The sequence below is a fragment of the Engystomops pustulosus genome, chromosome 11 (genome assembly GCF_040894005.1).
Source record: "Engystomops pustulosus chromosome 11, aEngPut4.maternal, whole genome shotgun sequence".
Taxonomy (NCBI): domain Eukaryota; kingdom Metazoa; phylum Chordata; class Amphibia; order Anura; family Leptodactylidae; genus Engystomops; species Engystomops pustulosus.
The window spans coordinates 84,675,766-84,693,354 of NC_092421.1; the positions used below are offsets into that span (position 1 = coordinate 84,675,766).

At 47.7% G+C, this 17,589-nt stretch overlaps 1 protein-coding gene across 2 annotated transcripts in view; it reads right to left on the reverse strand.

Annotated features, from left to right (window-relative positions):
• Positions 1–390: 390 nt before the first annotated feature.
• The window catches only part of FANK1 (fibronectin type III and ankyrin repeat domains 1), a 93,392-nt gene continuing 76,193 nt past the window's right edge, over positions 391–17,589 (reverse strand). For both annotated transcript variants that reach the window (XM_072130829.1, XM_072130828.1), the window contains exons 6-11: positions 11,810–11,875; positions 6,811–6,976; positions 5,269–5,412; positions 3,179–3,256; positions 3,056–3,100; positions 391–2,969 (exon numbers count right to left, since the gene is read on the reverse strand). In XM_072130829.1, coding sequence (XP_071986930.1) covers positions 2,922–2,969; positions 3,056–3,100; positions 3,179–3,256; positions 5,269–5,412; positions 6,811–6,976; positions 11,810–11,875 — 547 coding nt within the window. In that variant the 3' untranslated portion in view covers positions 391–2,921. The remainder of the gene's footprint in view (positions 2,970–3,055; positions 3,101–3,178; positions 3,257–5,268; positions 5,413–6,810; positions 6,977–11,809; positions 11,876–17,589) is intronic.

Below are 17,589 nucleotides of genomic sequence, written 5' to 3' on the forward strand. Positions count from 1 at the left end.
AGTCTTTTTAATAAAGGAAAGTCTTTAATGCCGTAATAAGGCACAGAAGTATCAATCCTGTTCGTGACGCCACTTGCAACATCCCCCCACCGGGGCCTAGCCTTTGAGGTGTGGCCTGGTGACAGCCGGGGCCCGCGGTACCGGAGTGGCTGGCGGTTGCGGCCTAAGCACGCTATTGTCACGGTGCTTGGTACGGGGAACCGGAGGGCTGTCCTACAGCCTGGCAGGTCTCCAGCAGGGTGGTGTTGGCAAGAAATGATGAGGGAGAGGCTGCTATAGCGGATCTCCCTGGGGCAACCCCTTAATGTCCCGAGTGTGAATCTCTGGGTGATGGACAGGGTGCCGGTGATGAAGGCAGCCGTATTAGCAGGGACCAGACGGAGACAGAAGTTGAAGAAAACAACTTAGACTTCTTTATTTGAACCGGCAGGAACCGCAGCAAACGTGCCTTTAACAGGTAGATGGAGTGCTGAGATGTGAGTTGGAGGGAGCCTCAGGAGATAGTTCACCAGCCTGGATGTAGAGGGCAGGCTGGGAGGTAGCTGTGTCCTGGTAGGAAGCTTCAGCTTGTCCTGTAGGGCTTCAGGTATCACCTTTAAAGGTAAGATGATACCCCTTTTCCTCACTACACTAACTCTAGTCTAATGCTCCACTCTTCAGAGGCAGGGGCTAGGCTCTTCCTGCTCTGGTATGGGCTAGACAGAGATTGCTCACTCACTCACTGATCTCTAGGATTCTCCTACACTGGAATCTCTCTCAACTAGAATCCCTCTGACAAGATCTCTACTCTCTCCTGAGAGAGACTACTCTAGAACATTCCTGGCCAGAGGTTTTATTACCTTCCTCTGGTCAGGTGGTGGCTGCTCCTCCAATCACATCTCAGCTTACAGAGCACAGGATGTAACACATATCATTGGACAACAGCATCTTGCATCATACAAAATACTTAACCTCTGCCTTGCCAGGCAGGATTCACCACTGCAATATCCCCTATGTCCTATCAGGACCATGTAGTGTGATGTGGGTATATGCAGATGGGACGTATTCGCAAACACTACCTCGCCATTGCATCGGCGAGGGTGTTGCATATGTGTTTCAGGGACCCTCAGGAGCTTCATAGCTTCTCCTGCACACAGGACACGGACAATGGTTAAGGCAGAGTGACAGGAGACACCGGGGGTAGGTAGGACTTGTCTCTGGCTGATTCCCGGTGCTATGTAGGAGGCGGCTTCTTCTCTTCAGGTGCTGACATTCTGCCTCTTCTCTGTATGAGGCTTTCCGGGCTGCTGACATGCAGAGCGGGGATTGGCTGCAGGCTCCTCCCCTCCCTCTCTCTCCCGCCTGCACGGAGGAACATGCTACAGGGAGCAAGAGAATGGGGCCCACCCCTAAATCCAGTCCTGCGTCCCAACGGTACTGAACCGCTGTGCAGCCCATTACAGCCAAGGAGATAGAGGGACCCGGGACACACGGCCGAGTACGGGCCCCTGACCCTACCGAGCCCCGTAGCAGTTGCTACGGCTATAGTTACGCCCCTGGTCACGTGATCTCTATCTGTCCATGCACAATCGCCCTGCCAGGACCTTGATCTTGGTCCTGGCAGGGTGATTGCTCATGGACAGATAAGACCACATGACCTGCGGCCATTTTATGGTCAGGAATCTCTGGCTGATGAGGTAAGACAGGAGGCTTTACTTTACATATCAAAAGAGCGGAGCAGGACTGAGATAATTCTCCAATATTCATCTATTATTATAATACCCCCTCCACACTTACACACACACACATTACAACAGACATGGGGTAAAGTGGACAACCCCTTTAACACCAGTTGTAAATTTCCATTTATTAGGAGGAATAACCAAAGAACCAAACATTAGCAAAGGGAACCTGTCACCAGGTTTTATCTCATTAAACTACCAGCCGCCTGATGTAGGGGATGAAGTGAGCTTTTCTTTTTTTCGTAAATATTGCCAGTTTGGATATAAAGAAAAATGTGAAAATTAGTTGTATTTTTTTGAGATGAGTCAAGTTTAGAGTCTGCCGGTGGAGTGCCACCTCAAAGGCATCTGTTATCAGTTCTTAAGCACCTAGGAACATGTTCTGTGTCATATTAAAGATAAGAATCTCATCTTTCAGATTACATCAAGATTGAGGTTAAAAAAAACAAGGCGGAAATTGCTTTTACCAGCAACTCACATTTGCTAATTTGTCTTTAATTGCCTCTCACTAGATCACAGAACCACAATCCTGGTCTTAAAGATGGAAATCTTAAATTCGTTAAAGGAAATCTCCCATCAAAATCCATCCTGATAAACCAGGGACATTACTCATGGATCAGGCACCGGGACTGTGGGATCTTCTTATATGTGTTATCCACGGCCTTCTTCCTTCTAGAATCAACTGTTAAAATTATGCTCCTGGGGACCGTTACCACATCTGCTCCTCCCACTGTGTGCCGAAACTTCCTGTGCTTCTGTCAGATGACATCAGGGGGAGGAGAAACAGTGTACCAGCCTGTGAAGCTGCAGCACGGAGGGGTTCTGGTAACACCCTTCTGGGTCACTAGCAATTTTAAAAGTTGATTTTAGAAGGAGATTTTTTTTTTATGTAGGGAAACAGGTGAGAAAATTCTATAGGACATGTTATCTCCTCCCTGATGGGGCTGGTAGTTTAATGGGTTAAAATCTGCTGACAGGTTCCCATTAAATCAAGACAAAACCAAGCAATAGATGAGATTCTGGATCATTATTTGAAATGATTTCCATTTTGACGATGAAAGGAATGTGATGCGGGGTGTTGGGGTGCGGGTTACCCCTGTACAGGCGTCGCTCTTTTATGTATTGTCATAGCGCAGGGATCCGTGTTTCTGCCGTCAGTGTAATCACACGCAGGTTTATAACGCAGATGCGAGGCGTCTCCTATAGTATCAGCTTCTTCTTCACGTCTTCTAATATCACCACCATATTCTGTCAGGGAGATGAAAGAAGGGGGGGGGTGAGAGAATCGGCTCTTATACGTGAGCCGCGTCCGCGAGCCGCCGTCGTCTTCCTACCTGTCTGTTGAAAGCTTTAGCCATTTGTGAGATTCCTATTCCGTACTGCGGGGGGAGAGAAGAGAGAAAACCTTATCTTCCCCTTCCGCACACAATACCATTCCTCCCGCCGATGGTTCATACCTCGTTTGTGATGCCGCAGTCTGCGCCTTTTTCTATTAGTGAACGGACCAAGCGCTCGTGGTTATTCAACGCCGCGACCTGAGAAAGAGTCACACAAAAAGGATTCGGAGACAGAGGGACACAAAGGGATTGTACCCCATCCAATTCCCCGAATTGTGTAATAGGGAACCCCGAGGGATCAGAAAGTATAAGTGGCCCCTGCTTGTATCTACCCGAAAACCTCTTCAATACAGAATCCCAATGATAAACATTGTGGGGCTCATTTACGAAGGGTCCCAATCGCGCACTTTGGTCGGGTTTCCCGACGATTTCCGATTTGCACCGAATTGCCCTGGGATTTTGGCGCAATGGCGCCGGCTTTAACAGAAATCAGGGGTGTGGCCGTCGGACAACTGACGGATTCGGAAAAAACGCGGAATTTAAAAAAGAATTTGTGTCGCAAGATCAGCACTCACATGCACCGGGACGAAGAAGGTGAACTCCGGCGGACCTCGGCGCAGCAGTGACACCTGGTGGATATCGGGTGCACGACCTTAGTGACTCCCGGCAGACCCAAATCCTCATTGGACAACGCGCTGCTGGATCGCGATTGGACCGGGTAAGTAAATGTGACCCCCTAAGTCCAGTATTTATGTGTATGTGGAACCCATAGGATCGCACACAATACATTAGGAGTCAATTCTGGATTACTGGAAAAATAAAATAAAGACGCAGGAGAAAGGGACATATGTGACACCCCAGTAAGTAACGGGCGAAGGGACCTAACAGGTTACGTCTGGACTGCGGCCGCCATAATGGATCAAGTTTCTCCAAAGGGAAGGTGGTGATGTAACAGATCAAAGAGCAGAATTGTCCCAGAAATTGTCACAATCAGATCTGCAATATCTCTTGTGGTTCAAAAGTTACCAACACAAAATTGCAACAACAACCGGGAACGTGCCCTATGATGCACAGCTATGTGACGTGTCATCCCCGGTGCTGAAGGCGCTGGATCCAATCCAACCTCTGATAACTTCTGAACCACAATCTGTTACATCACCACCTTCCCTTTGGATAAAACTTGATCCAATATGGCGGCCACGACCCAGACATAACCTAATAGTTGGGTCCCCTCACCCGTTACTTACTGGGGTGTCACATATGTCATTTTCTCTTTCATTTTGGAAATAAAAAGGCGTCCTGGGTCTTTATTTTATTCTTCCATTAATCCACATTTACTGGAGATTAGAGACAATTCTGGTCTCACCTGCTACACGAACGCTTTACCGCCGGAGAAACTCGCCCTCCATCCAATATGACGGCACGAGGCGGCCACATAGAGACACGTGTTCTACACCACAGGCCCCTCGCCCATTACTAACTGGGGCACCAGGTGGGACAATTTCCCTTTAATTTCCAACACTTCCTGTGTGTGTGTATATATATATTATTGTATGTGTGTTTGTATGTGTATATATATATATTATTGTGTGTGTATATATTATTGTGTTTGTATGTGTGTGTATATATATATATTATTGTGTGTATATTGTGTGTGTATATATGTTAGTGTATATGTATGTATGTGTGTGTGTGTATATATATATATATATATATATATATATATATATATATATATATATTATTGTGTGTGTGTGTATATTGTGTGTGTATATGTTAGTGTATATGTATGTATTTATGTATGTATGTATGTATGTATGTGTGTGTATATTATTGTGTGTGTGTTTGTATGTGTATATATTGTGTGTGTATATGTTAGTGTATATGTATGTATGTGTGTGTATATTATTGTGTGTGTGTATATTATTGTGTGTGTATATATGTTAGTGTATATTATTGTGTGTGTGTGTGTGTGTGTATATATATATATTATTGTGTGTGTATATATGTTAGTGTATATGTATGTATGTGTGTGTGTGTGTGTGTGTGTATATATATATATTATTGTGTGTATATATGTTAGTGTATATGTATGTGTGTGTGTGTATATATATATTATTGTGTGTGTATATATGTTAGTGTATATGTGTGTGTATATATATATATATATATATATATATATATATATACACACGCTGCAGTGTCCGTACCATCAGGGGGGTCTTCCCGTCCTTATCCTTTACATTGACATCTGCTCCAGCAGCAAGTAACCGGCGAGCGACGTCCGTTTTTCCGGTCACTGCTGAAACTCGCATCAGTGGCGTCCACCGTGAACATGAATCTTTAACATCAACCTGAAAGAGAAACAATCAGCGCTCCAGAGTTATGACTGCGGCCGCGCAGAAGGAGAGCGAGGCCTCAATATCCGGTCCTGTGTCTCCAGGTCTTCCCCTTCCTTAAAGGATATCTCTCACCAGGATGAAGGATTGTGCACCCAGCACACTGACATACTGGTGTGCGCCCCCTCTGGCAGGATCTGCTCTTCTTTTAGCTTCTTTTGCCCTGGTTTTTACAAAAAATGTTTTTCAAAATGATGCAAATGAGCCTGAGGCTCTGGTCTCCATAGGGGTTAATGGAGTCTGGAGCCCCTCAGAGCCATTTGCATAATTTATAAAGCCTTTTTTTCTTAAAAAACTAGAGCATAAGAAGCAAAAAGAAGAGCAAGTTCTGCAAGAGGGGCACACACCTGTATGTCAGTGTGCTTGGTTTATAATCCTTCATCCTGGTGGAAGATTTCCTTTAAAAGGGGTTGTCTGGAGGTGGAAAACCATGGCTGCTTTCTTCCACACACAGCGCCACACCTGACAATGGTTAGTGCCGGTATTGCAGTTGGAAAGAAGTGAATGGAGCTGAGCTGTAAGGCCAGGAGAGGAGCCGGCTATGGAAGGAGGCGGCCATGTTTATAACCTCCAAAACATCCCCTTTAAGTTATCTGTGTCCTGGGTCCATAGAATAGATGGCAGAATGGGAACATTGTTTTCTTATATATGCAACTGCCCAATTAGAAAGATAATTCCAAGAACTACCCCGGCGCAGCGCCAAAGAGACCGCAGAGGTAAGTAAATGTTTATTTTTTTATGGAGCCCCGTCCCGGACACAATTTTTTTTTAGCTCTCGCACGACCCCTTTGAGCTACACACTCTCTTTTACATGAAATCTCAGCCGTTTAGATAAGATTTTTTTGCAGGCAAAGTCACGAGCAGAGAAGAGTCAAGATGAGTCAAGATTAGAGGCTGCTTAGCACCTAGAAAATCTAATTACTATAGAACCAAAGACCAGGGTGTCTGAAGTGACTCTCCCCTTGAAGCCTCTAAACTGTACTCATCTCAGGCAAAAAAAATGACTCGGCTCTGCTCATTTTCACATGAGTTTTGTATTTATCTAGGTAACTGGGCGAGATTTCACATAAAAGAAGGAATTATAGAAAGGACATTTCATCCCCTACCTGAGCGGAGGGGGGTAGTTTAATGGGGTAAAATAAAATTGGACAAAACAAAATAAAAAAATTATATACAAAAACCTTGTATTTCAGCAATGAATTTTTTTTTTTTCTAATTAATTTGGATGTACCTTAAAAAAAAATGACTACTCTGGGATCTGAGCAGGGGCTCAGCCTGAGAGGGACTAGAGGACATCCCTCCGCACACAAGAGAAGTCACTGCTGTCACCGATACAAAACGCGGTTACGGTACCTGGCAGCCGTCAGCGATCATCCACTCAATGACCTTCACGTCGCCTCCATCTACCGCCCAGTGCATGGCCGTGCACCCCCCTTTATCCCGACTCTCCCATGATGCTCCTTGTTCTCTCAAATACTTCACAATGTCCAGGTGTCCGGCGAAGCAGGCGAGCATCAGACTGCAGGGACAAGATACAAATGGCTTCAGTGTCAGGTGACGGGGAGGCTCCAGCTGACTTACATCCTAAACACAGAATAGGATATAATAATCTGATTGGAAGGAGGTCCCCGGCGATCATGGAGGTCCGGTTCTGAGGTCCAGATGCAGCAGCAGGTAGAATATTTGTCCAGCCCCTCAATTCAATACTATGGGAGCGTCGGAAAATGCTGAGCGCAGCGTGTGGGTATCCAAGGGTGGTGGCACATGTGGCGTTTTGAACCCGTTTTTAATTAAGATAATTGGGAAAAACAGACAAAAATGGATGCGTTTTCAAAAACGGATTGAAAACGCGTGACTAAATATGGACTAAAAACGGGTTCAAAACGCCACGTGTGACATCACCCTTAGGCACTCCCATGCGCTGTCTATGAGAGTCGTGGAGATATTATGGTAATGAGTCGTCCTGACGGTGCGTTCACACGTGCGTATTGAAACAGCTAATGAGCCAGAAGGGCAGAGTGAGCAGGGAGACTGTGTAACAGCACGTGAAGCTGAAACACATAGGGGTTATGGCAATGCCCCACTTCTGACTCATTAGAATAATTATAAAAGTTGATTTTAGAAGGCAGGACTCCATGGATCTATGAGTAATGTCCCTGGTTTATCATGAGGGATTTTCATGGTAGATTTCCTTTATAGGGACACACGTATCTTCAGCCCCATCAGTTCCTTGCGGTCTTTATCGCGCTGTTTTTTCCTTTGTAGCGGTCACGGTCCTGAAAGACGATCAAAAATAAAATTCCCTCTGCTAGAAAAATGAAGGGTTTTACTGCAGCAAAAACAAACCTGTGCATTAGTTTCCTTGTGGCTGGTGAATAAAATAACAGGTTTGCGCTGACGGTGACAGAGCACGAGGAGCAGAGGAGCCGCGCGTCCGTCTTTCTGGCCGCGTTCTCTGACACTTGTTTATAAAACACCGTGCAGGGAATAATCGTACAGGACAAGGCCGGCCATTAACGGGAGCTAAACACCCAGTGCAGTGAGGACACAGCTGTGTGCTCAGCCCGTGTCCTCAGCCAGCGCTGCGCTCAGCAGATTCATTCAGACAGGTGAGCGGCGGCGCGCGCTTGTTATATAACCCGCTCTCTCAGGTGTTGTACAGGGTTTTTACTTTTAAAGGCGACTTAAAGGCAGATTAACTTACCTGGTCCCGTCGCGATCCTGCGGTGCGTTGTCTGACGAGGATTCGGGTCTTCTGCTATTCACTAAGATCGTGCGTCCGAGTTCCTTCCTGTGTCGCTGCTGCCCCAAGGTCCCACGGAGTTCACCTTCTTCTTCCTGGTGCATGTGAATGCTGATCTTGCGACACAATTCCGCGTTTTTTCCGAATCCATCGGGTTGTCCGGCGGCCACGCCCCCGATTTCTGTTGCTTGCAAGCCGGCGCCGATGCGCCACAATTCCGATCGCGTGCGCCAAAATCCCGGGGCAATTCGGGAAACCCGACCAAAGTGCGCCGTTCCGACCCTTAGTAAATGAGCCCCAGTGTGTGTACATGAGGGATAATGTGGATATTATGGCTCTAATTTTTCACTTTCATCTGGTGGGTGGAGACCTAGGACCTCGCTGCTGTGACTCACTGCCTCTCCATAGAGGTTTTACCTCATCTGACACCTCCTTAAGCTTCTGTCTTGTTGCTAGCAAGAGGGAATACAGCATTTAGTAAATTTGGAGGGAGGATGATGGGTGACAAAGGTAGTGGAGAAAGATGCATTTCCTTTCATATATAAAGGTGTACATTGAGCTATTATGGGTCCTTTATACCAGTATAGGGCAATGTTGCATTTCAGCCTACGATTTGGAGGTCCTTTTTCTCAGCAGTCTCGCTAATGCAGTAGTGGATAAGAACATGGGTGGTAGCCCGAGGCCCGTGCCCACACAAGCCACCAACCACATTTTATACTGAGAAGGACCTTCACCCATGAAATCCTCATAGATCTGTCCCTGCTTCCAATACACATGTACAAACAAAGCCATTTCAGGTCCCCCAAAGGTCCTGAAACTGTAGATTGAAAGCAGCAGAAGGGACACGTCCTCCATTCCCAAAGAAGCTGCTTCTAGTACCAGATGTAGGAAGTGACTCCAGACTTGTAGGGGCCATAATATTCATACAGCGCAGGGCTCATGGGGGTCTTATCCTCTTCTGCTCTATTGCACATTTTATCCCTCGTTTTCCTGATGTGTGATCATATATAATCCCGTTTTGGTGTTTGTACCTAAAAGGCTTAAAGTAATCGTGGCTGAGATGAGACCGGCCCTGCTGCTGCCACGGAGGCGGTCAGAGTTGCCGCCACGGCTGCCGTTCTTGTACATAACATAGACTGGATTTACAGAAACAGTAGAGTACAATTAGCTACACTGTTTCCATTACTCTATAGTGGACCAACCAAGTCAAATTGCTTCATTATTACTAATAGATTCCAGCTGGTGTCATGACTTTCCATAACTTTTTGCTGCTCCTTCATGTGTTCAATACTTTTTGTGTCATTTCTCATCATTACACATCATTCACTGACATCTTTCCAGTGTGGATTGGATGGTGAGAATTTTATGTCAATAGCACCTTTAAAAATGTTTTTTTTTTTTTAATACACTCTAATAATTTGTCCCCATCTGAACAGAATCTTGAGCTCTCCCTTTTCCTTGCTATAATATTCCAAAGCAAAGCCCATAAGTGATGAAATCTGCAGAGATTGTGTGTAATGATCTATTTAGGAGGTGGCGCTGAATTTTCGTACGATTCCGGGGGTTATTTAAAGAAGATATTCTGCTTCCTGCAAACAAATTGCGCTGATTGTTATGACTCTCACATTCCATCTGCTGCAAAAATCTACAATTACATTGCAGGATAATTATTTTCTTAGAAGAAAAAGGAAAAAGTCTGGAGCGTCTCTGGAAGAATCCGGCGCGTTTTCATCTTTTCCTCACATTTACCTAGATTACATTTTTTTTTACTTTTATTTTACTTCAATAAAAGAATTGGTTTAATTTTGTGGAGTTTTAGAGGAACAATAAAGTTTGTAACTAGAAACTGGAGCGGGAGCTTAAAGGGATCCCTCACCATCGCCACAACTAGAGCTCATTGCAGCCTTTAAAGGAAACCTACCATGTGATGTGATGCAGTATGAAGCACATGGAGAATGCTGTAGCTACACTGATGCAGAAACATATCTTGGTTAATCCCTGTGCTGAGTGGTTTTGCTGAAAAAACAATTATACCATTCAGGACCTTGGGAAAGCTGGGTCAGGCTGGCTGCCTCGATCAACACATTAGACACTGAGCTTGTAATTACAAATAGTCAAGACATGACTAATCAACCTGAGCTGGATCACTCATACACAGCAGCTGGGGGATGGTGCAGCAATTGATTATTCTGTCTGGCAGGGAGAAGAGTGATTGCATCATCCTCTCCAGTAGAGAAAAACTCATGTGCTAGTAGAAGCGTTGAACCAAGGGCTGAAAGAGTCATAAAAGGGACAGAGCTTCATTATCATAATGTTATATCCGTTTTATCAGCAAAACCACTCAGCACAGGGATTAACCAAGATCTGATCCTGCATCAGTGTAGCTACAGCATTCTCAGGGTATGTTTGCTTCATACTGCATCAAATCAAATGGTAGGTTTCCTTTAATAGGTGCATCTATGCCGATTCTGGAGCAGATGGAATTTTATCTCTGGCCACCTGAGCAATCAGCACTGCGATTTTCGGCAAGCAATATATAATAACTCACCACTGTCAGATGGGTGGTGCCAGGTTAGCTACTGCACCCCAGGACCACGCAGCTGACAGTTTTGCCACCCAGGAATGCTCAGGAATGGTAGAGGCAAAGAAAGATATTCCAACCGGAGAGCATAATGTCGCCACCCTCCCGCTTCTCAGAAGATCCCGGCTCTTGAGATGGGAGCACTGGATAAGTGATACATAGGGATGAGCGAACATGAACCTCAACGATGGAGACATCAGCCATGAGTTCAGGTTCGGCTCCCCCCTGCTGGTGATACCTGTGATTGGTGCTGGAACCGATTGCTTGTATTAACCCTGTAAATGTCAGCGATGCGCAGGTGCACAGTGGCATTTGAAGGGTTTACATCCACGATCGGTGCCAGAACCTATCACGGCCGTTATGTGTTGGTTTGAGCATCTGATTCCACTCATTCCTAGTGATAGATATTGGGGCAGATTTACTTACCCGGCCCATTCGCGATCCAGCGGCGCGTTCTCTGAACAGGATTCGGGTCCGGAGGGGATTTATGAAGGTAGTTCCTCCGCCGTCCACCAGGTGGCGCTGCTGCGCTGAAAATCATCTGAACGCGCCGGAATACACCGAGCTGGGCCAGGTGAAGGTGAGCGCTTCCCAAGCGACACATTTTCGTTTTTTAAATGCGGCGTTTTTTCCGAATCCGTCGGGTTTTCGTTCGGCCACGCCCCCCGATTTCCGTCGCGTGCATGCCAGCGCCGATGCGCCACAATCCGATCGCGTGCGCCAAAATCCCGGGGCAATTCAGGTACAATCGGAAATATTCGGGTAACACGTCGGGAAAACGCGAATCGGGCCCTTAGTTAATGACCCCCATTGTTTAAGGGCATCTACCTCCAGGATGAAATACTTTATGCAAATGAGCCTGAGGAGCTCCAAGCTTTCCATAGTTTTATGACAAATACTGTGACTTCCTTCACAACACACATGGGCTAAATTCCTGTTGTGGTTCTTGAAAAAGAATTTAAATGTGCGCCATTGTGCAACTTTTACCTTTTTTATCTGAATAACGTTCATACTGAGGACATATGTACCTGTTCTTTCCACTGCCGGTTTCTTGGTTGATATCGGCACCGTGATTGACGAGCAGCTGCACAATCCTGGGAACACAGTAGGAAGGAATATCAATCAGCTTCAGTCTAAGTCAAAAGACCCCCTTGTCTAATTAGTGGGGTCTCACCTTTAGCAGCATCGGACATGTAACCATCACGTATCTGTATGATGCAACTCGGGAACATCTCCCGATGCAAACCTTTAGCAGTAGGATATCCATGACACATCCCAGTCTCCGTATGAGCGTTACACATTAGTATGGGATCTGCTGTCAGCTTGACCTCCAAGCATCACACAGACAAGAGCTTACAGCGATGAGGGTTTAAAGGGATTGTCCCACAAACCAAATTAGGCCCTATCCGATCTCCGTCAGCTCCATAGAGACGAATGGAGCAGAATAGTCATGATCCATTAATCATCGGGAGTGACAAGGGGTCCGACTGAGGTGCCTGGGACTCCATCGCATACCTCGTTCTCATGTTCTGTGGGGGTCTTATCACTGCCCCCCCCCCCCCCCCCCCACGATCAGCAAGTTAGGCCCTATCCAGTGCTATAATTATCAAGAAGACTCGGCACTCCTTATTTGTTATGCTTTGAAAATCAGTGAGTTTTATTTCACAAGAAAATTAGTGTGGCAATCCAATTAAACATGCAACGTTTCGGTCTACACACTGACCTTCGTCAGGCACTATATCAAAACAAAAAGTGAATAAGGGTCAAATATGGTGAAACAATAATCAATTATATACACAATTTTACCTAGTTAGTTCTGGAGACATGTGGATAACTGTTTGTATAGTAGAAGTCACGGACGTTGTGTCATTGCCATGAGTCGTGATTTCGGGGTAGATCTTGGCGGTGTGATGCTCTCCGGAGTCTCGCTGGAGTCAGCGAGTTAAGGTGGAGGTATCGGGCGGGTGTAGGGATAACATGTCCTAGATATGAGACAATCTTAGTAAAACATATAACCATATAGTGGATGATACATCAAGGACTTGAGCCGTACGGTGCAGATGCCTTATGTGCGTTAGTGCACAGGATAAACAAAGCGGCACATAGGAGGATCCATAGCAAACAATAGAATACAGTGAGCACAGTAATGTCTATCAATATAAAGTACACAATGTCAGCAATTTATGGGTACAAGCTTTGCTGAAACAACTGAGCACTGAATATATTAACTCCCCGGATTGCATGGTATAAGCGAGAGTAAAGTGGATAGACTTGCGGTGCTGTGGCTGCTCTGGCGCTGGAGGAGAGATGGCGGAAGTGTCCGCTCTGGAGGAAAGCGCTGGCGTTCTGAAGCGATCACTGGTATTTGTATTGGAGCAGACCGGAAGCCGGCAGTGACGTTCCGGCTTGAGCTGTCGGTCGCTTGCGTTCCAGAGTGGAACGTGGAAGTTTACCAAGTGTCCCTGGCGATCTGTGTGTAGACCGAAACGTTGCATATTTAATTGGATTGCCACACTAATTTTCTTGTGAAATAAAACTCACTGATTTTCAAAGCATAACAAATAAGGAGTGCCAAGTCTTCTTCATAATTATCGATGGTTCTGTAACCTATTTGAGCAACCGGATAATCGATAAGCTAAGAGTGACGTGTATCAACTTCGAACTATCCAGTGCTATACACTGCCAGTAATGGGGGGCATCTGCTCCAAATACATAACAACCCCCCCCCCCCCTGCCCATACCGCTATACACTGCCAGTAATGGGGGCATCTGCTGCAATTACATAACAACCCCCACCCCTGCCCATACCGCTATACACTGCCAGTAATGGGGGCATCTGCTCCAAATACATAACAACCCCCACCCCTGCCCATACCGCTATACACTGCCAGTAATGGGGGCATCTGCTCCAAATACATAACAACCCCCCCCCCTGCCCATACCGCTATACACTGCCAGTAATGGGGGCATCTGCTCCAATTACATAACAACCCCCACCCCTGCCCATACCGCTATACACTGCCAGTAATGGGGGCATCTGCTCCAATTACATAACAACCCCCACCCATGCCCATACCGCTATACACTGCCAGTAATGGGGGGCATCTGCTCCAAATACATAACAACCCCCCCCCCCCTGCCCATACCGCTATACACTGCCAGTAATGGGGGGCATCTGCTCCAATTACATAACAACCCCCACCCCTGCCCATACCGCTATACACTGCCAGTAATGGGGGCATCTGCTCCAAATACATAACAACCCCCACCCCTGCCCATACCGCTATACACTGCCAGTAATGGGGGCATCTGCTCCAATTACATAACAACCCCCACCCCTGCCCATACCGCTATACACTGCCAGTAATGGGGGCATCTGCTCCAATTACATAACAACCCCCCCCTGCCCATACCGCTATACACTGCCAGTAATGGGGGCATCTGCTCCAATTACATAACAACCCCCACCCCTGCCCATACCGCTATACACTGCCAGTAATGGGGGCATCTGCTCCAATTACATAACAACCCCCACCCCTGCCCATACCGCTATACACTGCCAGTAATGGGGGCATCTGCTCCAATTACATAACAACCCCCACCCATGCCCATAGCGCTATACACTGCCAGTAATGGGGGGCATCTGCTCCAATTACATAACAACCCCCACCCCTGCCCATACCGCTATACACTGCCAGTAATGGGGGCATCTGCTCCAATTACATAACAACCCCCACCCATGCCCATAGCGCTATACACTGCCAGTAATGGGGGGCATCTGCTCCAAATACATAACAACCCCCCCCCCCCTGCCCATACCGCTATACACTGCCAGTAATGGGGGGCATCTGCTCCAATTACATAACAACCCCCACCCCTGCCCATACCGCTATACACTGCCAGTAATGGGGGCATCTGCTCCAAATACATAACAACCCCCACCCCTGCCCATACCGCTATACACTGCCAGTAATGGGGGCATCTGCTCCAATTACATAACAACCCCCACCCCTGCCCATACCGCTATACACTGCCAGTAATGGGGGCATCTGCTCCAATTACATAACAACCCCCCCCCCTGCCCATACCGCTATACACTGCCAGTAATGGGGGCATCTGCTCCAATTACATAACAACCCCCACCCCTGCCCATACCGCTATACACTGCCAGTAATGGGGGCATCTGCTCCAATTACATAACAACCCCCACCCCTGCCCATACCGCTATACACTGCCAGTAATGGGGGCATCTGCTCCAATTACATAACAACCCCCCCCCTGCCCATACCGCTATACACTGCCAGTAATGGGGGCATCTGCTCCAATTACATAACAACCCCCACCCCTGCCCATACCGCTATACACTGCCAGTAATGGGGGCATCTGCTCCAATTACATAACAACCCCCACCCCTGCCCATACCGCTATACACTGCCAGTAATGGGGGCATCTGCTCCAATTACATAACAACCCCCACCCCTGCTCATACCGCTATACACTGCCAGTAATGAGGGCATCTGCTCCAAATACATAACAACCCCCCCCCCCCCGCTGCCCATACCGCTATACACTGCCAGTAATGGGGGGCATCTGCTCCAATTACATAACAACCCCCACCCCTGCCCATACCGCTATACACTGCCAGTAATGGGGGGCATCTGCTCCAATTACATAACAACCCCCACCCCCCCTGCCCATACCGCTATACACTGCCAGTAATGGGGGGCATCTGCTCCAATTACATAACAACCCCCACCCCTGCTCATACCGCTATACACTGCCAGTAATGGGGGGCATCTGCTCCTAATACATAACAACCCCCACCCCTGCCCATACCGCAATACACTGCCAGTAATGGGGGCATCTGCTCCAAATACATAACAACCCCCACCCCTGCCCATACCGCTATACACTGCCAGTAATGGGGGCATCTGCTCCAAATACATAACAACCCCCACCCCTGCCCATACCGCTATACACTGCCAGTAATGGGGGCATCTGCTCCAAATACATAACAACCCCCACCCCTGCCCATACCGCTATACACAGCCAGTAATGGGGGGCATCTGCTCCAATTACATAACAACCCCCACCCCTGCCCATACCGCTATACACTGCCAGTAATGGGGGCATCTGCTCCAAATACATAACAACCCCCACCCCTGCCCATACCGCTATACACTGCCAGTAATGGGGGCATCTGCTCCAATTACATAACAACCCCCCCCCTGCCCATACCGCTATACACTGCCAGTAATGGGGGCATCTGCTCCAAATACATAACAACCCCCACCCCTGCCCATACCGCTATACACTGCCAGTAATGGGGGCATCTGCTCCAATTACATAACAACCCCCACCCCTGCCCATACCGCTATACACTGCCAGTAATGGGGGCATCTGCTCCAAATAAATAACAACCCCCACCCCTGCCCATACCGCTATACACTGCCAGTAATGGGGGGCATCTGCTCCAATTACATAATAACCCCCACCCCTGCCCATACCGCTATACACAGCCAGTAATGGGGGGCATCTGCTCCAATTACATAACAACCCCCACCCCTGCCCATACCGCTATACACTGCCAGTAATGGGGGCATCTGCTCCAAATACATAACAACCCCCACCCCTGCCCATACCGCTATACACTGCCAGTAATGGGGGCATCTGCTCCAAATACATAACAACCCCCACCCCTGCCCATACCGCTATACACTGCCAGTAATGGGGGCATCTGCTCCAAATACATAACAACCCCCACCCCTGCCCATACCGCTATACACTGCCAGTAATGGGGGCATCTGCTCCAATTACATAACAACCCCCACCCCTGCCCATACCGCTATACACTGCCAGTAATGGGGGGCATCTGCTCCAAATACATAACAACCCCCACCCCTGCCCATACCGCTATACACTGCCAGTAATGGGGGCATCTGCTCCAATTACATAACAACCCCCACCCCTGCCCATACCGCTATACACAGCCAGTAATGGGGGCATCTGCTCCAATTACATAACAACCCCCCCCCCTGCCCATACCGCTATACACTGCCAGTAATGGGGGCATCTGCTCCAAATACATAACAACCCCCACCCCTGCCCATACCGCTATACACTGCCAGTAATGGGGGCATCTGCTCCAATTACATAACAACCCCCACCCCTGCCCATACCGCTATACACTGCCAGTAATGGGGGCATCTGCTCCAAATAAATAACAACCCCCACCCCTGCCCATACCGCTATACACTGCCAGTAATGGGGGGCATCTGCTCCAATTACATAATAACCCCCACCCCTGCCCATACCGCTATACACTGCCAGTAATGGGGGGCATCTGCTCCAATTACATAACAACCCCCACCCCTGCCCATACCGCTATACACTGCCAGTAATGGGGGGCATCTGCTCCAATTACATAACAACCCCCACCCCTGCTCATACCGCTATACACTGCCAGTAATGAGGGCATCTGCTCCAATTACATAACAACCCCCACCCCTGCCCATACCGCTATACACTGCCAGTAATGGGGGGCATCTGCTCCAATTACATAACAACCCCCACCCCCCTGCCCATACCGCTATACACTGCCAGTAATGGGGGGCATCTGCTCCAATTACATAACAACCCCCACCCCTGCTCATACCGCTATACACTGCCAGTAATGGGGGGCATCTGCTCCTAATACATAACAACCCCCACCCCTGCCCATACCGCAATACACTGCCAGTAATGGGGGCATCTGCTCCAAATACATAACAACCCCCACCCCTGCCCATACCGCTATACACAGCCAGTA